The following is a 20,464-nucleotide window of genomic DNA, read 5'->3' on the forward strand; positions in this document are numbered from 1 at the left end:
GACCTGAAACATTAACTCTGCTTCTTTCTTCACAGGTGCTGCCAGGCCTGCTGCGTAATTCTAGCATTTTCAATTTTTCTATATTTCTTGCAGAACTTTGCTAAATGTTTAGAATAATTCACTAGGCAGAATGACTAGAGATCTTTGAAACATGATAGATGGATCTGATGGATCACTAAGGCACTGAAGGGATGAGTTTCGAAGGATGGTACATAACTAATCAGATTTACCAGCTTATTCACATGATGTATGTCCCAAAAGGGCAGAGTAACACAGCCAAGAGATAAGACCAGCCAACATGGGTAAAAGAAGAGACAGTCTTCACTAACTTAGCAGTTCTGATAGAGCCAGAAAGACTCAACTGTAGCCCTGGGCTCATCGAATCCAATCGTTACCATTACAAGCAGGATGAGGAACCTTGTCCTTGTGGATGGCACTGTTGCTTCACAACACCAGGGTCCCAGGTTCGATTCCCGCTTGGGTCACTGTCTGTGCGGAGTCTGCACGTTCTCCCCGTGTTTGCAGGGTTTTCTCCGGGTGCTCCGGTTTCCTCCCACAAGTCCTGAAAGACGTGCTGTTTGGTAATTTGGACATTCAAAATTCTCCTTCCGTGTACCCGAACAGGCGCTGGAATGTGGCGACTCGGGGATTTTTCACAGTAAGCCTACTTGTGACAATAAAGATTATTAAAAAAAAACAATTGGAGCTTGAGACTGATAGATGTTTGTTGGGGAAGGCTACCAGGAACCCTGCAGTAACAGTGGGAAAATGGGGCTGAGGGCCATGTCATGTCATGGTCCAATTGAATATTGCAGCCAAACTTGGAGCTGAATGGCATTCTCTTGTTCCTTGTTTGTAGGGTGGGGTGAGGATCGGGTATTAATGTATATCTAAAGGCAGTGGTGTGATAGCCCACACTGTGTATCTGTGTTAGCAGAATACACCCCGACACTTAGTGCCGGCAACTCTAACTGGCGGCAACTCGCTCTGATTTGCTTGTAATGGTAACGATTGGATTGGCAGCAGTTCCTACTGTCAGATGTGAGGTCTCGAACTGGGATTGCCAAGTCCAAGTCAGGATTAGAGCTGAGGTAGAACAGCAGTCAGGAGTTGGGTTGTAATGGGCAGAATTCACTGGGAACTTATCCACCTATCCTCCATAACAGGAGAAATTGGAAGGTGTAGAATTTGACAAGGTGCCTCATGGTACAAAAGGTGAAGTTACATGGGATCAGAGGTGAGGTGGCAAGAACTGGCTCGGTCACAGAAGGAAAAGGGTAGCAGTAGAAGGGTGTTTTTCTGAATGGAAGGTTGTGACTAGTGGTGTTCCACAAGGATCTGTGCTGGGGCCTCTGTTGTTTGTAGTATACATAAACAATTTGGAGGAAAATGTAGCCGGCCTGATTAGTAAGTTTGCGGATGACCCCAAGGCTGGTAGAGTGGCAGATCGTGTTGAGGATTGTCAGAGGATACAGCGGGACATAGATAGGTTGGAGTCTTGGGCAGAGAAATAGCAAATGGAGTTTAATCCGGACAAATGTGATGTAATGCATTTTGGTAGGTCTAACATAGATGGGAAACATACCGGAAATGGCAAAACTCTTAGGAATATAGAAAGTCAGAGAGATCTGGGCGTGAAGGTCCACAGATTTTTGAAGGCGGCAATGCAAGTGGACAAGGTAGTCAAGAAAGCATACGGAATGCTTGCCTTCATTTATTTTATAAATTTAGAGTACCCAATTCATTTTTTCCAATTAAAGGGCAATTTAGAATGGCCTATCCACCTACCCTGCACATCTTTGTGTTGTGGGGGCGAAACCCATGCAAACACGGGGAGAATGTGCAAATTCCACACAGACAGTGACCCAGAGCCGGGATCGAACCTGGGACCTCGGCGGCATGAGGCAGCTGTGCTAACCACTACGCCAGCATGCTGCCCTGAATGCTTGCCTTCATTGGACTGGGCATCGAGTTACAAAACTGGCAAGTCATGCTACAGTTGTATAGAACCTTGGTAAGGCCGCACTTGGAATATTGCGCACAATTCTGCTTGCCACATTACCAGAAGGATGTGGAGGCTTTAGAGAGGTGCAGAGGAGGTTTACCAGGATGTTGCCTGGCCTGGAGGGTGTCAGCTATGCGGAGAGGCTGAATAGATTGGGGCTGTTTTCATTCGCAAGACGGAGGTTGAGGGGTGACCTGATAGAGGTCTACAAGATTATGAGGGGCATGGATAGAGTAGATGCGCAGGCATTCTTTCCCAAGGTGGAGGGGTCAGTCACCAGGGGACATAGGGTTTAAGGTCCGTGGGGCAAAGTTTAGAGATGTGCGAGGCAGGTTTTTTATGCAGAGGGTGGTGAGTGCCTGGAACATGTTGCCAGGGGAGGTTGGGGAAACAGATACATTAACGGCGTTCAAAAGGCATCTTGACAAACACATGGGTAGGATGGGTATCGAGGGACACGGTACAAGGAAGTGCTGAGGGTTTTGGCAAAGGTTGGTATCATGACCAGTACAGGCTTGGAGGGCCGAAGGGCCTGTTCCTGTGCTGTATTGTTCTTTGTTCTTTGTTTTCTGTTAGAAACAGGCTTTCAGAGCCTCATTTAAATTTTAAGGATTTCTGCGTAACATATTGGGGAACCAAGCAATCAGGCAGAGTGCACCCCTAGTGCAGGGCTTTTTCCAACAGGAGGGTGTACTAACACTCTTCTTTTGATTGTTCCTAGGTGGCCAACTTGCTGCGTTTGTTCCAGATCCCGCAGATCAGCTATGCCTCAACCAGTGCCAAGCTAAGTGATAAATCGCGCTACGATTACTTTGCGCGAACTGTACCTCCAGATTTCTACCAAGCGAAAGCCATGTCTGACATCCTGCGTTTCTTCAATTGGACGTACGTCTCCACCGTGGCGTCTGAGGGTGACTACGGCGAGACAGGTATCGAGGCTTTTGAGCAGGAGGCTCGCTCCAGGAACATCTGCATCGCCACCTCGGAGAAGGTGGGCCGCTCCATGAACCAGAAGACATACGACGGGGTGATCAAAGCTCTGATGCAGAAGCCCAACGCCAAAGTGGTGGTCCTGTTCACAAAGAGCGAGGATGCCCGGGAGCTGCTGGCTGCTGCACGCAGGCTCAATGTGTCCTTCATGTGGGTGGCCAGTGATGGCTGGGGTGCGCTGGAGAACGTGGTCAAAGGCAACGAGCAGGCAGCCGATGGGGCCATAACTATCGAGCTGGCATCCCACGACATTGAGGAGTTTACGGCCTATTTCGTCAACCTCAATCCTCACAACAACATCAGGAATTCCTGGTTTAGGGAGTTCTGGGAACAGAAGTTCCATTGCAGCTTAAGGACACCTGACTGTGGGAGGAACTCTCTCAAAGTGAAGTTTGAGCAGGAGACAAAGATCATGTTTGTGTTGAATGCGGTGTACGCCATGGCCCACGCCCTCCACAACATGCAACAGGCCCTCTGTCCCAACAGCACCAGGCTCTGCCATAACATGAGACCCATGAATGGGAAGAAGTTTTACAAGGATTACATCATCAAAGTTCACTTCGATGGTAAATTAATTCTTCCTCGTTGCTGTACTTCAGCAAATAAAAAGAAAGACTTGCATTTCTGGAGTGCCTTTCATGAGCTCAGGACATCTCAAAGCATTTTACCCCCGATTACAGACGGTTGAAGTGTAGTCACTGTTATAATATTGGAAATACCACAGCCAATTTGCACGTGGCAAGCCCCATGAACAGCAAGTGATAAATGATTCGATTGTCTTTACAGTGAGGTTTGCAGGATGAATATTGCATACAAACATCCGAATTAGGAGCAGGTGTAGGCCATTGGCAACCTCGAGTCTGCTCCACCATTCAATAAGATCATTGGCTGATCTGATTGCCCCATATTACATCTACCCCCCTACCCCCCCACCCCGATAACCTTCGACACGTCCAACAGTACATCAGCACCAGAGTGCTGTTACTGTTTCCACTGGATGTATTTTGCTCATGTCATATTTACTGGTTTTCTTCCTTTTCCTGTTAGCACTCTCAGACCACAGGACGAATGTTAAATACGAGGCTGGATTTATCTGGCTGTGGGTTAGCCCTGGTTCACATAGGAAGACTGAGTGAGGCCCCCTGAGTCAAAGATGTTCAAGTTAGGTGAGGCAACGGCGATAGGGCAGGGAGTGGGACTCAGTGGGGTGCTCGTTCAGAGGGTCTGTGTAGTCTTGCTGGGCTGAATGGCCTCATTCTGCACTGTAGGGGTTCTATGGAGTGGGCCGTGAGGTCAATCAGGTGAGGGATGGACATGATAACAGTTACTCCTGAGCAGCTCACTTGGTAAATCCAGGGTGATCAACTATCCCAGATTTTCTGGGACTGTCCCATAATTTTCCTTTTCTTCCGGCGTCCCAAGTCAGGTCATCCTGGATGCATATTGTCCCAGATTTCATCTGCTGAGCAGGGTAGCTATTTGCACATACGTCAACTGTGGCAGGTTGGTGACTTGTGTTCCAGTAGGTGTCTGGGATGAGGGCTACGAGCCCTCCAGCCTGGGCCAAGGACAGACTGCCCTACCCCCACCCCTCTCTCAGAGACTTGGCAGCTGCCCATCACACTCTCGCCAACACCATTCCCCCTTCAAAGCACCCCCCAAATTATCCTCCGAGAGTTGATCACCTTGCTGCTCACCGTGGAGCTGAGCGATACAGATCACAAGCCAAGACCTAGAATCGATTCTAGTTCTGTGGTGAGGAAGCTGATATCAGCAGAAGGCACTTTGTCAGGCATGACAATTTGCCTCAGTGCCCCAGGGCGAGTGTGGAGGAGACAATTCAGGTAGTGCTCGTCCTTCTGATTGTTTAGTCAGGTGGTGAAGGATAGAACAGGAATCTCATCTTTATTTGCATTTATTTCCAGGGACACACATCTTACTGTGCACCTCCAGTAGGTGGACGGTGCGATGAACTTTGACAAGGCCAGAATCCCATTACCTACAGTCTGATCCTGTGTTTGCTCGTTTGATCCTGTTACCTCACTGCATTAATTTACTTCAGAGACCCTGTCAATCCTTTTCTCTTTTCTCCCCAGCTCCTTTCCGACCTCAAGATACAAGGAGTGAAATCCGATTTGACACATTTGGAGATGGGATTGGCCGGTACAATATCTTAAATTACCAGTCGAAAGGTGGGAGATACACCTATCAGAAAGTTGGGTACTGGGGAGAAGATCTCACGTTGAACACCAGCTTGATTCCCTGGGCCGATTCATCCATCCCCACTTCTCAGTGCAGTGACCCCTGTGCCAAGAATGAAGCCAAGAGTATGCAGCGAGGAGATGTGTGCTGCTGGCTCTGTATTCCCTGCCATCCTTACGAGTTCCTCTATGATGAGTTCACTTGCATGGATTGTGAGCCTGGGAGATGGCCTACTGAGGATCTCAGCAGCTGCTATGACCTTCCAGAAGAGTATATCAAATGGGAGGATGCCTGGGCCATTGGTCCTATCACCATCTCCTGCCTTGGCTTCATCTCAACGCTCTGTGTGTTTGGAATCTTTGTTAAAAACAACAACACCCCAGTGGTGAAGGCATCAGGACGCGAACTCTGTTACATCCTTCTCATCGGGGTTCTGATGTGCTACAGCATGACCCTCATCTTCATCGCTAAGCCCTCCACCACAGTATGTACCTTGCGCCGGTTAGGATTGGGATCCTCCTTCGCAGTTTGCTACTCGGCCCTCCTCACCAAGACGAACCGCATCGCCAGAATCTTTAACGGGGTCAAAGACGGCACACAGAGGCCGCGCTGCATCAGCCCGACTTCCCAAGTAGTGATCTGCTTGGCACTGATCTCTTGCCAATTGATTGTCGTCACCGTGTGGCTCGTGGTGGAAACGCCCGGCACCAGAAAGGAGACAACACCCGAGAAACGGGACATTGTCACTCTGAAGTGCAACACGAAGGAGTCCAGCATGCTCACCTCACTGACGTACACGGTGGTTCTCATTGTGCTCTGCACTGTGTATGCCTTTAAAACAAGGAAGTGCCCGGAGAATTTCAACGAGGCCAAGTTCATCGGGTTTACCATGTATACCACATGCATAATCTGGCTAGCCTTCCTGCCAATCTTCTACGTCACCTCCAGCGACTATCGGGTAAGCAATGTGCCAAGGTCTTTAAGCTACCACTAAGGAACCAAACTTAAACCGGCCCTAAAGTCTGATTGCTGAGCACTTACTTACCAGCTGCCCCAGACTTTAGCAACATTTCTCATTTTTGCCCCATATAGTTCCTGAAGCCAAACTTGGCCCTGATTTTCCACGGGTTATTTAATCTTTTACAAATCCTCATGGTCCCCAAGGTCCAGTAGCCGGCCGGCCCACCTTCCATCACAGTACCAATCACTCCCCCTGTCCTGGTTTTCTCTCGTTTCCTCTATCCTGTTCCCACCATGGGCATTCAACGGGATCCTGGTTTGAGTTTGGATTTGTGTGCTAGTTGAGATGAGGCACGTTCGTGCTGGGAAATGGAGTCTATTTCTTTCTCAGGCACCCAGCATGAGCATCGAACACTCTTATCACATGGACAACACAGCCACGGGTATTAGAGTAAAGCTTCCTCCATTTCACCCTCCAATGCACGACAGCTCTAATCCTGAGAAGAATTACATAACATTTATAGCAGAAAATAAACAGAAAAATGCCAATTGTGTCCTAGGGTTTAAGCTCTTCACAGATCCCCTTTCATTTAACCTCATGTCACTGATGCACCATCAATGTCGACAGACGCGAGTCGGAAGAGTAAACTGGCTTTAATCAGCTAAAAGACACCTGCTGGCAGCTGGTCCCAGAATGAGGGCAGGGCTGGAGGTCAGCTACCTTTATACTTGAGCCCGGGGGGGCGGAGCCACAGGCGGAGCCAGCAGGGGCAAACCCAGATATGTAACAAACAGTAAGAACAGTAAGTACCATAAGTAAGAACAGTATGTACAATATAATACAGTGGTTCACCACATTCACCCTCTGTTAAAAAAGAGTCCGGCGGGGGTGAAGTGATCGAGTCTGTCGGGGGCTTTGACCTTCCGCTGTGATCGCCTCAGTCCCGACTTAGGTGAGGACACTGGTGTCGGATGAAGTGTTGAGGCCTGCGTATCCAGGAGCGTGTCGTCTTCCGGATAAGTAGCAATGGAGGGAGACGGTGTAGAGTCGTGAGTAGTAATGGAGAGAGACAGTGTAGAGTCGGGGGTACTGATGATGGTCGCTGGGGAACCTGCGGGTGCCAAGTCCCGAAGGGAGACTGTGTCCTCCCGCCCGTCATGGTGTGCCACGTAGGCATATTGGAGGTTAGCATGGAGGAGAAGGACCCGTTCGACCAAGGGATCCGATTTGTGACTTCTCGCATACTTCTGGAGGAGGATGGGTCCTGGAACCGTCAGCCAGGATGGGAGCGAAACCCCTGAGGTGGACTTCCTGGGGAAGACAAACATCCTCTCATGAGGTGTCGCATTGGTGGCGGTATACAGGACCGACCGGATGAAGTGGAGCGCATCGGGAAGGACCTCCTGCCAGCGGGAGACAGGGAGACTTCTAGACCGTAGGGCAAGAAGGAAGGCCTTCCAAACCGTCGCGTTCTCCCTCTCCACCTGTCCGTTCCCCCGGGGTTTGTAGCTGGTAGTCCTGCTTGAGGCGATGCCCTTGCTAAGCAGGTACTGACGCAACTCGTCACTCATGAGGGAGGAACCCCGATCACTATGGATGGAGTTGGGGAAACCGTACAAGGTGAAGAGGCCGTGCAGGGCCTTGATGACTGTGGCAGAGGTCATGTCAGGGCACGGGATGGCGAAAGGGAAACGTGAGTACTCATCAGTGATGTTGAGAAAGTACACATTATGGTCAGTGGAGGGGAGGGGCCCTTTGAAATCGATGCTGAGGCGTTCAAAGGGGCGGGAGGCCTTTACCAGGTGTGCTCTGTCTGGCCGATAGAAGTGTGGTTTGCACTCCGTGCCAACCTGGCATTCCCTGGTTGTGGTCCTGACCTCCTCGATGGAGTAAGGCAGATTGCGGGCCTTGATAAAATGAAAAAAACGGGTGACCCCCGGGTGACAGAGGTCATTGTGGAGGGCCCGAAGTCGATCTACTTGTGCGCTGGCACATGTACCGCGGGATAGGGCATCTGGGGGCTTATTGAGCTTCCCAGGTCGATACAAGATATCATAATTATGGTGGCGAGTTCGTTTTTCCACCTTAGGATCTTGTCATTCTTGATCTTGCCCCGCTGCGTATTGTTAAACATGAAGGCCACCGACCATTGGTCAGTGAGGAGAGTGAATCTCCTGCCGACCAGGTAATGCCTCCAATGTCGCACAGCTTCCACAATGGCCTGAGCTTCCTTTTTGACAGAGGAGTGTTGAATTTCGGAGGCCTGGAGGGTACAGGAGAAGAAGGCCATGGGCCTGCCCGCCTGGCTTTAGTCAGCTAAAAGACACCTGCTGGCAGCCGGTCCCAGAATGAGGGCAGGGCTGGAGGTCAGCTACCTTTATACTTGAGCCTGAGGGGCGGAGCCAGCAGGGACAAACCCAGACTTGTAACAAACAGTAAGAACAGTAAGTACAATATAATACAGTGGTTTACCACAGTCACCCCATCAGAAGATCCTGATATTCCTTTCACTCCCTCACTGCATTTGCCCTGCACACTCTGCCTCCATGGACCTACCTAGCTTCCCCTTAGCTGCATCAATGAACAATCATGCCGTACTGGTGTGGCCATCTCTTTACATTTATCAGACCCCGAGCTGTCCTGTAGCCTCTCTGAGCACAATTGCCAAGTCATGCAAAGTTGTTTTTGTTATCTGACTCCATACCTGGCAGGACTGCCCGGGATAATCTCCCCGTGCGACCCTAATATCAGCTGGCAGAGGAGAATTTCATCTCATCCGTCTGAATCTGAACAAGTCCCACTGGGGAATATATGGGGCGCGATTCTTCACTCCCGCGCCGGTTGGGAGAATCACCTGGGCCGCCAAAATTTCCCGGGACGCCGGTCCGACGCCCTCCCGCGATTCTCCCAAGCGGCGGGAACGGCCCGGTCGGGTTTCGCGGGCCGCAGGCCGGAGAATCGCCGGAGACACCGAAAATGGCGATTCTCCGGCACCCCCGCTATTCTGAGGCTCGGATGGGCCGAGCGGCCAGGCCAAAACGGCGGGTTCCCCCCGGCGCCGTCCACACCTGGTCGCTGCAGTCGTGGGCGGTGCGTGAACGCTGGGGGGTCGGCCTGTGGGGGGGCGAGGGGGGATCCTGCACCGGGCTTCACCTGGAATGTGGGGTGGTCCGCAATCGGTGCCCACCGATCGTCGGGCCGTCCTCTCTGAAGGAGGACCTCCTTCCGCGGCCCCGCAAGATCCGTCCCCCATCTTCTTGCGGGGCGGACTGAGAGAGGATGGCCCCGGCCAACCCGCACATGCGCGGATGACGCCCGTTATGTGGCGCCGGCCGCGTCATCTATGCGGCGCTACTTTTACGCGGGCGACAAGGCCTGGCGCATGTAGATGACGCGGCCCCGATCCTGGCCCATTGTCAGGGCCTGAATCGGTCTTGACCGGGGCCGTTCCGTGCCATCGTGAACCTCGACGGCGTTCACGACGGCTCAGCCACTTCCGCGTGGGAGTGGAGAATCCCGCCCATGGTGTTTACACAGTCACTGGGTTCATTCTGCTACCATTCACTTACATGTGCTGCTACTGATTCTGGTAATGTCTAATTCATTCCGGTTTTATTCCTGATTCTATTTCCATCGGCTTCACCTCACTTTCATTCTCTCTGGGTTTAAATCAACCTCAACTGCTTCTCTCCCCAGATCAGCACCCCAAGCCCACCTCCAATTTTCAAGCTTATCACTCGCCTCGCGCCCGTTCCCCATGTACATCTCTGTGACCTCTACACTCTCCCATGTGCGACCCTGTGACCTCCTCTAACTTTTCCCCTGTATAACTCTGTTGCCTCCTCTAAACTCTCCCCATGTACAACCCTGTGACCTCTACCCTCTCACCATGTACGATCTTCTGACCTCCTCTACCCTCTCCCCATGTATGACCTTGTAACCTCCTCTACCCTCTTCCCATGAATGACCCTGTGACCTCTACCTTCTCCCCATGTATGACCCTGTGACCTCTGCCCTCTCCCATGTACGACCCTGTGACCTCCTCCAACCTCTCCCCGTGTATTTTTTAAACAAAATTTAGAGTTCCCAAATCATTTTCTCCAATTAAGGGGCAATTTAGTGTGGCCAATCCACCTACCTTTTGGGTTGTGGGGGCGAAACCCACGCAAATACGGGGAGAATATGCAAATTCCACACGGACAGTGACCCAGAGCTGGGATCGAACCTGGGACCTCGGCGCCGTGAGGCAGCTGTGCTAACCACTGCACCACCATGCTGCTCTCTCCCCATGTATGACCCTGTGATCTCTACCCTCTCCCCATGTATGGCCCAGTGACCTTGACCACCCTCTTCTCGTGTATGTTGCTGTGACGTCTCTAATCTCTCCCCGTGTGTGGCCCTGTGACTTCCACCCTCTCCCCATGTATGACCCTGTGACCTCCACTACATTCTCCCCAAGTACGACCCTGTGACCTCCACCCTCTCCCCAGGTATGACCCTGTGACCTCCACTACATTCTCCCCAAGTACGACCCTGTGACCTCCACGCTCTCCCCATGTATGGCCCAGTGACCTCGGCCATCCTCTTCTCGTGTATGTTGCTGTGACGTCTCTAATCTCTCCCCGTGAATGGCCCTGTGACTTCCACCCTCTCACCATGTATGGTCCTGTGACCTCCATTACATTCACCCCAAGTACGACCCTGTGACCTCCACCCTCTCCCCAAGTATGGCCCTGTGACCTCCACTACATTCTCCCCAAGTACGACCCTGTGACCTTCACCCTCTCCCCAAGTATGGCCCTGTGACCTCCTCCACCCTCTCCCTATGTATGACCCTGTGACCTCATTTACCCTCACCCCGTGTATGGCCCTGTGACCTCTACTCTCTCCCCATGAACAACCCTGTGACGCCTTTACTATCTCCCCATTAATGACCTATGAACTCTGCCCTTTCCCCTTGAATGAACCCTGCGACCTCCTCTACCCTCTCCCTATATTTGACTTGATAGGATCATCTATATCTTTCCATCCCCATCTTCCCCTTTCTCCTTGTCCCTCTCTATCTGTGACCATTCTGGTCATGCTCACTATATTGCTGACATGTTGAAGAGCTAACAGACATTGGCAAACTTTGAAGAGCTTTAAGAGATGTTTCTTTAAGCTGGAACCATAACCGTCACCATCTTAATCATCAAACAATGATCTCCGCCGTGACTGATAATATTGTCGTCACAATGAGTCAGGTTGAGCTGCATAAAGAACACTGCCAATTGACATTCTGTTGGATTTTTATAACTATAAATAATTATTTTTCTTTGTTCTTATTCATATCTGACTATTTAATAATACATACTATGGATGAACTATTCATTTTGCGTGTAGAAGTGAAATGAAGGCAGCAGTTGTCATGGGTTAGGTGTCGCTGAGTCATTCACCGGATCTGGGATTTCACCTTAAAAGGAAAGGCCTGGACTTATCTATTTCTGCTCATTTATTCTCGGGGGGTAAGGCAACATTGGCAAGGCTGGCACTTATTGCCATTCGTTCGCTGCCGTGAGAAGATGGTAGCTTCTTTTAGGTTTGACACATCTTAGGGGCTTAATGAGTCACTGGAGTTACATATAGTTCATATAGATCACCCCTCATATTACCAGACCATTCCAAAGTCTTCTGCAGCCAATTAATTGCTTCAGATGTGTAGGCAATATTGTATTTCAGGTAATACACAAACCAGTTTAGTTCCGAGTAGTATCCCACACAGATGAAATGAAATAAATGACCAGTTAAATGTGCCATGGAGATAACGCTGAGAACTCTGTGCTTTTCTTTGGGAAAGTGGCAAGGCATCATTCCCATCTCCATGAATAGACAGTCTGGCTCTAGGGGCGGCACAGTGGTTAGCACTCCTGCCTCACAGTGCCAGGGATCTGGGTTCGATTCTGGCCTTGGGTGACAATGTGGAATTTACACAATCTCCCCATACCTGTGTGGAATTCCTCCTGGTGCTCCAGTTTCCTCCCACCGTCCAAAGATATGCGCGTTAGGTGGGGTTACAGGGAGAGGGTGGGGGGAGAGGGCATCGGTAGGGTGCTCTTGGCAGGGTTGGTGCAGGCTTGATGGACCGAATGGCCTCCTACTGCACTGCAGGGATTCTATGGATCCAGTTAAGCATTTGGCCTGTCTTATGGAGATATGCCTGGGTTTTAGTGAGCAGCACTGTCCGAAGGGAGTCCTTGTTTTGATCTGACGCTCTCCCTCTCTCTCTCCTCGCAGGTCCAGACCACCACCATGTGTATCTCCATTAGTCTGAGTGGCTCCGTCGTGTTGGGCTGTCTGTTCGCCCCCAAAATCCACATCATCCTTTTCCAGCCTCAGAAAAATGTGGTCACCCACCGGGTGGCGACCAGTCGCTTCAGCGTGACTGGGTCAGGAGCTGTCCACTCGCACGGTGAGTACCTCCCCCTGCCTCAGGCTGGATTTTCTCCTCTCTCACAGAGAGGATTAACCCTCCCACTGCTCCTCTACCTGATGCTCCCTCTGTACTTGTCTAAAAAATGGTTTACATGTGTATGGATGACCGGAAGTGCTCGTATTGTGAGAGTTTTCACCCTACACCAGTAACCTCCTTCGTCCCTCTCCCTGTACGATTGACTTATGTTGGGGTATGGTCCCTTTGTGTGTCAATCTCAGCCCTCCCTGAGCATTGGACCTTACAGCCCATTGAGCACTCTTCACACTTAAAAGTCCAAATGACAAGCTATTTAAATACATTTGTGGGGACAGAGAAAACAAGTCTGAATTTCTCCCTCCATGGGTCTAGCGAGAGGATACTGATGACAACTGTACCCCTCCTATCACCACACGTGTCCAACATATGCACAGATACAGAGAGCTTGTGGGCCCCGATAAGCGCAGGGACAGCAGTGTTTGCATCCTTCTATGTAGGAGAGATGACGGACATTCAGCAAACAATCCATTTTGGTGGGGTGTTTTCATTTGGCATGCCTTCATATGGCAATCCTTGCGAGGCAGCATCTTCCCCCAGCCGTGTGCATGAAGCTCCCAATTGACATTGTGCTTTGTTGCTTTTGGTGATGGTACGTGTTGCCAAGCTGCCGTAACTGCTGGTTGTCATGGCAGTGCACGGCAGCCCACAGGAGGTGTCGCTGAGCTAAACCTTGTCATTTCTCTTTGCAGGTTCTGCCGTGCACTATGTACCGACTGTGTGTAATGGGCGAGAGATCGTGGACTCCACGACATCGTCACTATGAAGACTGGATGTAGGCCTGTCTCCCTGCCACTAACCTCCTCACCTGCTAATCACGCCCCCCCCTCCCCCCCCAGCTCCCTTTGCCATGACTCCTCCAGAGAAATGTACAAATAAAAGTGACAAAACTGGTTATTATGTTAAATGTATAAAAGGTTTTTAATAAGTGGACTTCTCGTGAATTAGTATGTGTATTGTAATTAATGTAAATAAAGTGTTTTTTTTAATAAATAGTGTAACCTAGTCACTCGTAACCACTACTAGGTTAGAACCAGGTCAGTGGAGTCATTAGGACATTATTATCAAGTAGATCCCAACAATATATGAAATTCTGGCAGCTAAGAGGTTCCTAGTGACTCCCTGGTGTCAAACTTTCTTGTCTAAAAAATACCCCCCACCCCACACTGGCTCTGCCTCCTGAGGAAGCTGACCCTGGTTCACAACGACCGGATTTGCCAAATTTTCCCACTCTTTTCCCACCAGCTTTCCAGTATGTGCTGGGAAGGAGTTGGAAAGCCTATCCATGGTGAGTTCCATGCCTCCTTTATCATGTGGGATTGTGGGATTTCCAAGCTGTTGTAGGGAGATGCTGCTTCCCTTGGCAGGAGGTTCAGCAACCAAACAGTGTAAGCTTGACAAGCCAGTGGGAAGATGAGGAGAAAGTATTTTATGCAGCAAGTTGTTGCGATCAGGAATCTACTGCCTGAATGGGCACCGGGAGAACATTTTAATAAATTTCAAAAGGGGAACTGGATAAATACTTGAAAAGAGAAAAGAATTGAAAGAGCAGGGGAATGGGATTTATCAGATTGCAGACACAGGCAGGATGGTCTCTGTTCTGGGTGGTTCTAGAATCTTAATGGGAGATTATTGTGATTCGCTGTGAAAATCCCCATCCAGATGCCGCGTAGCTCTTGTCTGGAGTCAGCTCCCCTGTCGTATAGCCATGGACTCATTCTTAATGAGTGCGTGGTGTTGGGTGTAGTCACCCTGTGCAGGCATCACAGCCGAGCTCCATTCTGTCCTCATCTGATGTACCCAAGTTCAATTGATCGTAACTGGTCCAGCATCCTCGGTTACTTTTGCTCTTCCCTAAACTAGGCCAGTTCTCATATGCTCTTTCCTTTCCTGGCTGCTATTAGCTGAAACAGTCCAGAATGGGGATCAAATCATGGAATAAAATCGTAGGACATCCAGCAATGAAGAAGGCCATTCGGCCCATTGTGCGTGTGTCAGCTCATGGAAAGAGCTATCCAATTAGTGCCAATTCCCTACTCCCTCCATTTCCACACAAATCTTTGCAAGTATTTCTCCAATTCCCTTTAGAAAGTTACTCTAGAACTTTCTTTCAGCGCCATTGCAGACGGTGCGTACCAGATCGTCATAACTCACTGCATTAAAACATTCTCATTGGCTTCTTTACCAACTATGTTCCAAGCACAAAGCGTTAGGATCAGGAGGAGGCCAATTCAACCCCTTGAGTCTGCTCAGCCAATTGATAATGTCATCTGATTTTGGCCCCTGTCTGTATCCCCATAACCTCTGACTCGCTTGTCAATCAAGAATCTATCGAACTCAGCCTTGAATACATTCAGTAACCCAGTCTCCCTGTGTCCTCTGGTTACTGATCCTTGTGCCCCTGGAACCAGTTTTCCCCTGTCTACTCAATGAAACTTTCTCACTGTTTAATTCTATATTAAATCCCCCCTCAACCTTCTCTGCTCCAAGGAGAACAAAGTGAGATCTCACTAAATCGTCCAGCTCCCTTCCACACCAGCCAATGGATGTAAATTTGGAGCCACTTACATTTTAAATGTTGCCATTTCATCTTTTTGACTCCTCTTCCTCAAGGCGTTCGAACAATTGTAACCCAGTTTCCAGCGGATGTAGCTCCTCAACACGAAACTGCCCATAAACTCTCACACGAGCTGACAAGCTCAGTCTCAAGTGAGCACAAGAATGGCCTGGAGGGGTGGAGGAAGCAGAGTAACAGAAGCTTTCAAAAGGGAATTTGATATCTACTTGAGAAGGAAGAATTTGGAGAGTGCTGGGGAACAGAGAAGGGGAGAGGGACTAATTGGCTGGATCTTTGAAAGATCTGGCACAGACATGAGGAGCTGAATGGCCTCTTTCTATGCTGTGAGATACTGTGATGCTACATGTTGAGCAGCTACAATAAGCAAAGACAACAACAATCCATGGTATGATCAGAAGGTATTCAAGACAAGAAAGGAGTTTTGATAATAAGACTGAGTTAGAGATGCTGCTGAAATATTTTTCTCGTTTTTGTAGTCAGGGTTGTTGTAACAGAATTTGTGAAGAATTTAGTTTATATTTTGTACTTTTTGTCTTAATAGAAGAATGTGGGTGCAGAGAGTCTGGGAATATGTAGTTTAATTGCTTGGATTTGGTTGCTATTAACACAAAAGGGGTCGTCACTTATTTTGAAACTTAACAGTGGTTAGAATTATATGTATAAGTTATCAAATTGTTTGTTTACATTATATCGGTGTTTTAAGTGGTTCACTTGACACGGACAGCATAAAATCAGTGAATCCAGCATAAACTGTTTCATCTAAAACTGGGAGAAATTCCAAAAGATTGGGAATAGCAAACAGCAAGGGTTTGACAAGCAGCCAAATTAGCTGGAGAGACCAGCAAGATTAGGAATATTAGAGTGTTTAGAAACTTTTATTCAATTATACAACATTCCAGACAGATTTTTAGCAAAGAGCTTTAATTAAAACACAATTTGCTCGTGCAGTGAATATGTAATGCTTCCTTCACCTCGGTGGTCAGTAACAATCAATATCAATGACCCTCCCCTCTGTCTCTGAGAATGAAGGAAGGCAATTCAGAAACCTTTAGCTTCAAAGAAATTCAGAAAGTCCACTTCTACCCGAATTGCTGGATCACTCACAGGAAGTTCAGAGACACCCAAACATTCAGAGACATCAAGGAGATAGAGGGTGTCAGAAAGGCCAGGGAGAATAAGGAGTTCAAGTCAGGATATTAACATGGGCCGGAATTCTCTGACCGTTTGCTGGCGGTGGAATTCTCCATGTCGCTGGCAGCACACACCTGCCCACGGGTTTCCCGGCGGTGTGGGGTGGTTTTAATGGGAGTTCCCATCGACAGCGGCTTAAGCAGTGAATTCCGCCGCCAGTGAACCAGCGCCTCGCCTCCTACGGCTGAATAACACGCGGTTGTGAGGTCGGAGAATGCCACCCCTGATTGGGAACAGCAGAGTGACAACAGATTTCGCATCCACATGATGCTCCTCAGCGATATCATCCACACGTTGGCAGGCGACACTGAAATCTAGCTTACCCCATCTCTCTCGACGTCTCCACTGTCTCTGCATTTTCAGACAGCCAGTGTTGGATGATCAGAAATTTCCTCCAACTAAATATTGGGAAAATGCTGAAGGCATTGTATTCAGCCCCAACCACACCCTGCTCCCTAACAACCAACTCTCCCTGGCAACTTTCTGAACCAAACTGTCATGAAGGTTGGTGCCATATTTGATCCTGAGGTGAGTTTCCAACCACATGTCCTCCCCGTCACTAAATCCGCTCATTTCCGCCTTCACATCATCATTCGATTCTGCTCCTCCCTCAGCCCATCCTCGGATGAAACCCTCACGATGATTTTGCCATCTCTGGTCTTGATTATTTCAATGTGCTCCTGAATAAAATAAAATTAAGTTCATCCAAAGCTCTGGTGCCATATCCTAATGTGGATCAAGTCCCATTTTCCTATCATCCCTGTGCCTGCTAACCTACATTGGGCCCTGGTTAAACAATGCCTTGTTTTTAGAATTCTCATCCTTGTTTTCAAATCACGCATTGGCCTCACCCCTCCCTATCTCTGTAACGTCCTTCAGCTCCATAACTCTCAAAGATATCTTCCAATTCTGGCCTCTTGAGCATCTCCAATTTGAATTGCTCCACCAAAGTTGCACGTTTAGCTGTCGAGGCACCAAGCTCTGAAATTTCTTCCCTACATCTCTCCACCTCTCTACCGCCCGACCTCTCTTTCTTCCTTTAAGACACTCCTTCAAAATGGCCTCTTTGACCGAGCTTTTTTGGTCAATGTCCCCAGAGGTCCAGTGTCAGATTTGCTTTGAGGGAACTCCAGTAAAACCCTTTAGGACATTTCACAATGTTAAAGTTTCTGTATAAATGCAAGTGGTTGAGATCTAAGAAATCAGGAACATTTGTGTCGGCAAAGAGATCAAATAATCTCAGTGTCAGAAAGATAGCCAAAGACTTTGGGGGCATCTTAGCTGGCAGCTAGACCGTGAGAATCAGAGGCATCAAAGTGGCCGGTTACACCTCTTGGAAACAATCTCAAAGTGCTTCCCGTGCTTTTTTCTTTGGAATCCTGCTGTATGTGATCGTAGCAACGATTTTGCACAAAGCAAAGTTTGAACAAATCACAAGGAGCTGGATGACCAGTTAATCTGTTTTGGGTGACTAGGATGAGGAGCAAGGTCTTCACTTAAAGGATTGTGAACCTTTGGAATTCTTCACCTCAGAGAAATGTGGATGCTCAGTCAAAGAATATATTCAAGGCTAAAATATATAGATTACTGGCTTAATGACGAGGCTGGGGTGAACGAACATAGATTTATTTACACTATTTACAAAGGTCTGCATAACACAGCATATCACTCCCAGTACAATCCTAGCTGGAAGGCCAACCACACTAGCCCCAGTTTTAGGCCTGCTTTTATATTAGCTCATAACGAGCCCCAGGTGGGTGGCCTCTGCCCCCTAACTGGTGAGCTTGTACTCCATGGAGAGAACAATGATAGTTTCCCCGTGATCCTCGTGGGGTTTATGACAATTGGGGACTAAGAAAATCAAGCAATATGAAGATAGGGTGGGAAGGTGAAGTTGAGGTTAGTTGAGCTCTCAAAAGGCCTACCTCTGCTCCTATTTCTGTTCCTTTGTTCCCAGAGAAATCTCTGCTCTTGAAATGGTGCAAAGGGATCTTTAACATTCAGCTATAGCACTGGAACAGCTAAATAGGCCTCAGTTTAACATCTTATCTGCAGGGTTACTTGTTCTCAGCCATAGCCCAGTGGGTAGCACTCTTTGAAGGTTGTGTTAAACCAACATCCCAGGACTAAGCATTTCATTTCGGCCGATACTCTAGTGCAGTACTGGTTTGGGGGCGGCCGGGGGGGGGGGGGGGGGGTGCTGCACTATTAAAGTGCTGTTTCTTGGTTGCCTCCTCAGTAAACCAAAGCTCTCGCTGTTCTCCCAGATCAGATGGCACCATTTGAGGAATAGGAGGTATTTCACCCAGTGCCCTCCTGAGATTAATCCATCAACTAACATTTATCTTGTTGCTGCCTCTTGAATTTAGTTATGCACAAATTAGTCGCAGTGCTTTTATCATAGAATTTACAGGGCAGAAGGAGGCCATTCGGCCCATCGAGTCTGCACCGGCTCTTGGAAAGAGCACCCTACCCAAGGTCAACACCTCCACCCTACCCCCATAACCCAGTAACCCCACACAACACTAAGGGCAATTTTGGACACTAAGGGCAATTTATCATGGCTAATCCACCTAACCTGCACATATTTGGACTGTGGGAGGAAACCGGAGCACCCGGAGGAAACCCACGCACACACGGGAGGATGTGCAGACTCCGCACAGACAGTGACCCAAGCCGGAATCGAACCAGGGACCCTGGAGCTGTGAAGCAATTGTGCTATCCACAAAGCTACCATGCTGCCTTTCCTACATGGCAACAATTTTCTAATTTAATTAAGCCTTTAGTAGCTATGAAATCTTTGTGATGCCCTGAAGCCATGCAAGGTATTATGTAAACACAGGTTCCCCCAGGTTTCCTCAGCACTATACTGGAGCTTCAACTTGGGATTTTGTGCTCAGATCGTGGATGCAATTGAATTCACAGCTTTCTTGATCACACTTGATCATCCTCCACCTCGCGGCAGCGCACACATGCCTGAGGGAACGGAGAATCCTGCTGCCAGCGGGGGCTCGCTGCACCGGAAAACGGGGCTGGCAGGACGGAGAATCCTGCCCAAGGAAACCCAAAGAGTGCCAAACGCACCAAGATGGACAGGGGTACTAAGATCAGGAACATCAGTGTGGCCGGGGATAGCAAAGTGACCTTGTATATTATGGATACCAAGGTAGTAAGTAAGGGAGATTCAGAATCACAGAAGGACATCACAGGTTGAAGGACAGATTGAAGGACATCACAAGGTGTTTGTTTGCAGTGTTCCCAAGGTCAGGGTCTCCAGGGCAACCCACCAGGTTTCTAATGCATCCTGTTATAGATTGAATGGAGCATTCACTGTAAAGTTTTCAAAAAGCCAAAATGCTAATTAAAAACTGTACTGAATCAGTGCTGAATGTTTTATTGGAGAACTTAAAAGTGTTTGTGTATTTTTTAAACTGAGTTCATATTTTGTAGGTATTTGAAAACCTAAGGTGCTGAATAAAAACCAGAGTGAGAAAAACCTCTTAGTTGCTGATTTATTTTGCAACCTGTACACATTGAAACCACAAGTAATGGCAGGGAGGACAAAGTGTACGGCAGCACTTTGGTCATCAGTGGTGATTCGTCAGTGAATTTGTGAAGGGTTGGACATGTCCGTCTAGTTTTTTCTGTGGAGGTCACCAACGTGGTGTTTAAAAGGAATGTCCACGGTTATTCTCTTCATGGACTTACAGAAGGCATTAAATTATTATTACAAGACACTATGAACACAAATGAATGTACATGGATTGTGGAGGTAATCTTGGGAGTGTTGATAGTTGTGTGAGTGGCAGAAGATGGCAAATGGGAATTATCCTCTGATTAATGAGATGTGTCAAGTAGTGATGCCCAGAGATTGGAACGGGGGCCTCAGCAACTCATCATATTTATTAGTGACTTGGGGTGAAGGATTAGAGCTGGAAACTGAAAGTGCTGGAAAAGCTTAGCAGCTCCGGCAGCACCTGAAAAGAGAGAAACAGAGTTAACGGAGTTCCAAGGACAGTCATATTGGACTCA

General features: G+C 48.6%; 1 protein-coding gene across 1 annotated transcript in view; it reads left to right on the forward strand.

Moving 5' to 3' along the window:
* grm2a (glutamate receptor, metabotropic 2a) overlaps nt 1-19,928 on the forward strand; it is a 528,341-nt gene extending 508,413 nt beyond the window's left edge. Inside the window, exons 3-6 of the mRNA XM_072472038.1 lie at nt 2,727-3,561; nt 5,092-6,155; nt 12,432-12,606; nt 13,356-19,928. Coding sequence (XP_072328139.1) covers nt 2,727-3,561; nt 5,092-6,155; nt 12,432-12,606; nt 13,356-13,429 — 2,148 coding nt within the window. The 3' untranslated portion in view covers nt 13,430-19,928. The remainder of the gene's footprint in view (nt 1-2,726; nt 3,562-5,091; nt 6,156-12,431; nt 12,607-13,355) is intronic.
* Nucleotides 19,929-20,464: the final 536 nt, after the last annotated feature.

This window comes from Scyliorhinus torazame, chromosome 13, assembly GCF_047496885.1.
Source record: "Scyliorhinus torazame isolate Kashiwa2021f chromosome 13, sScyTor2.1, whole genome shotgun sequence".
NCBI lineage: Eukaryota > Metazoa > Chordata > Chondrichthyes > Carcharhiniformes > Scyliorhinidae > Scyliorhinus > Scyliorhinus torazame.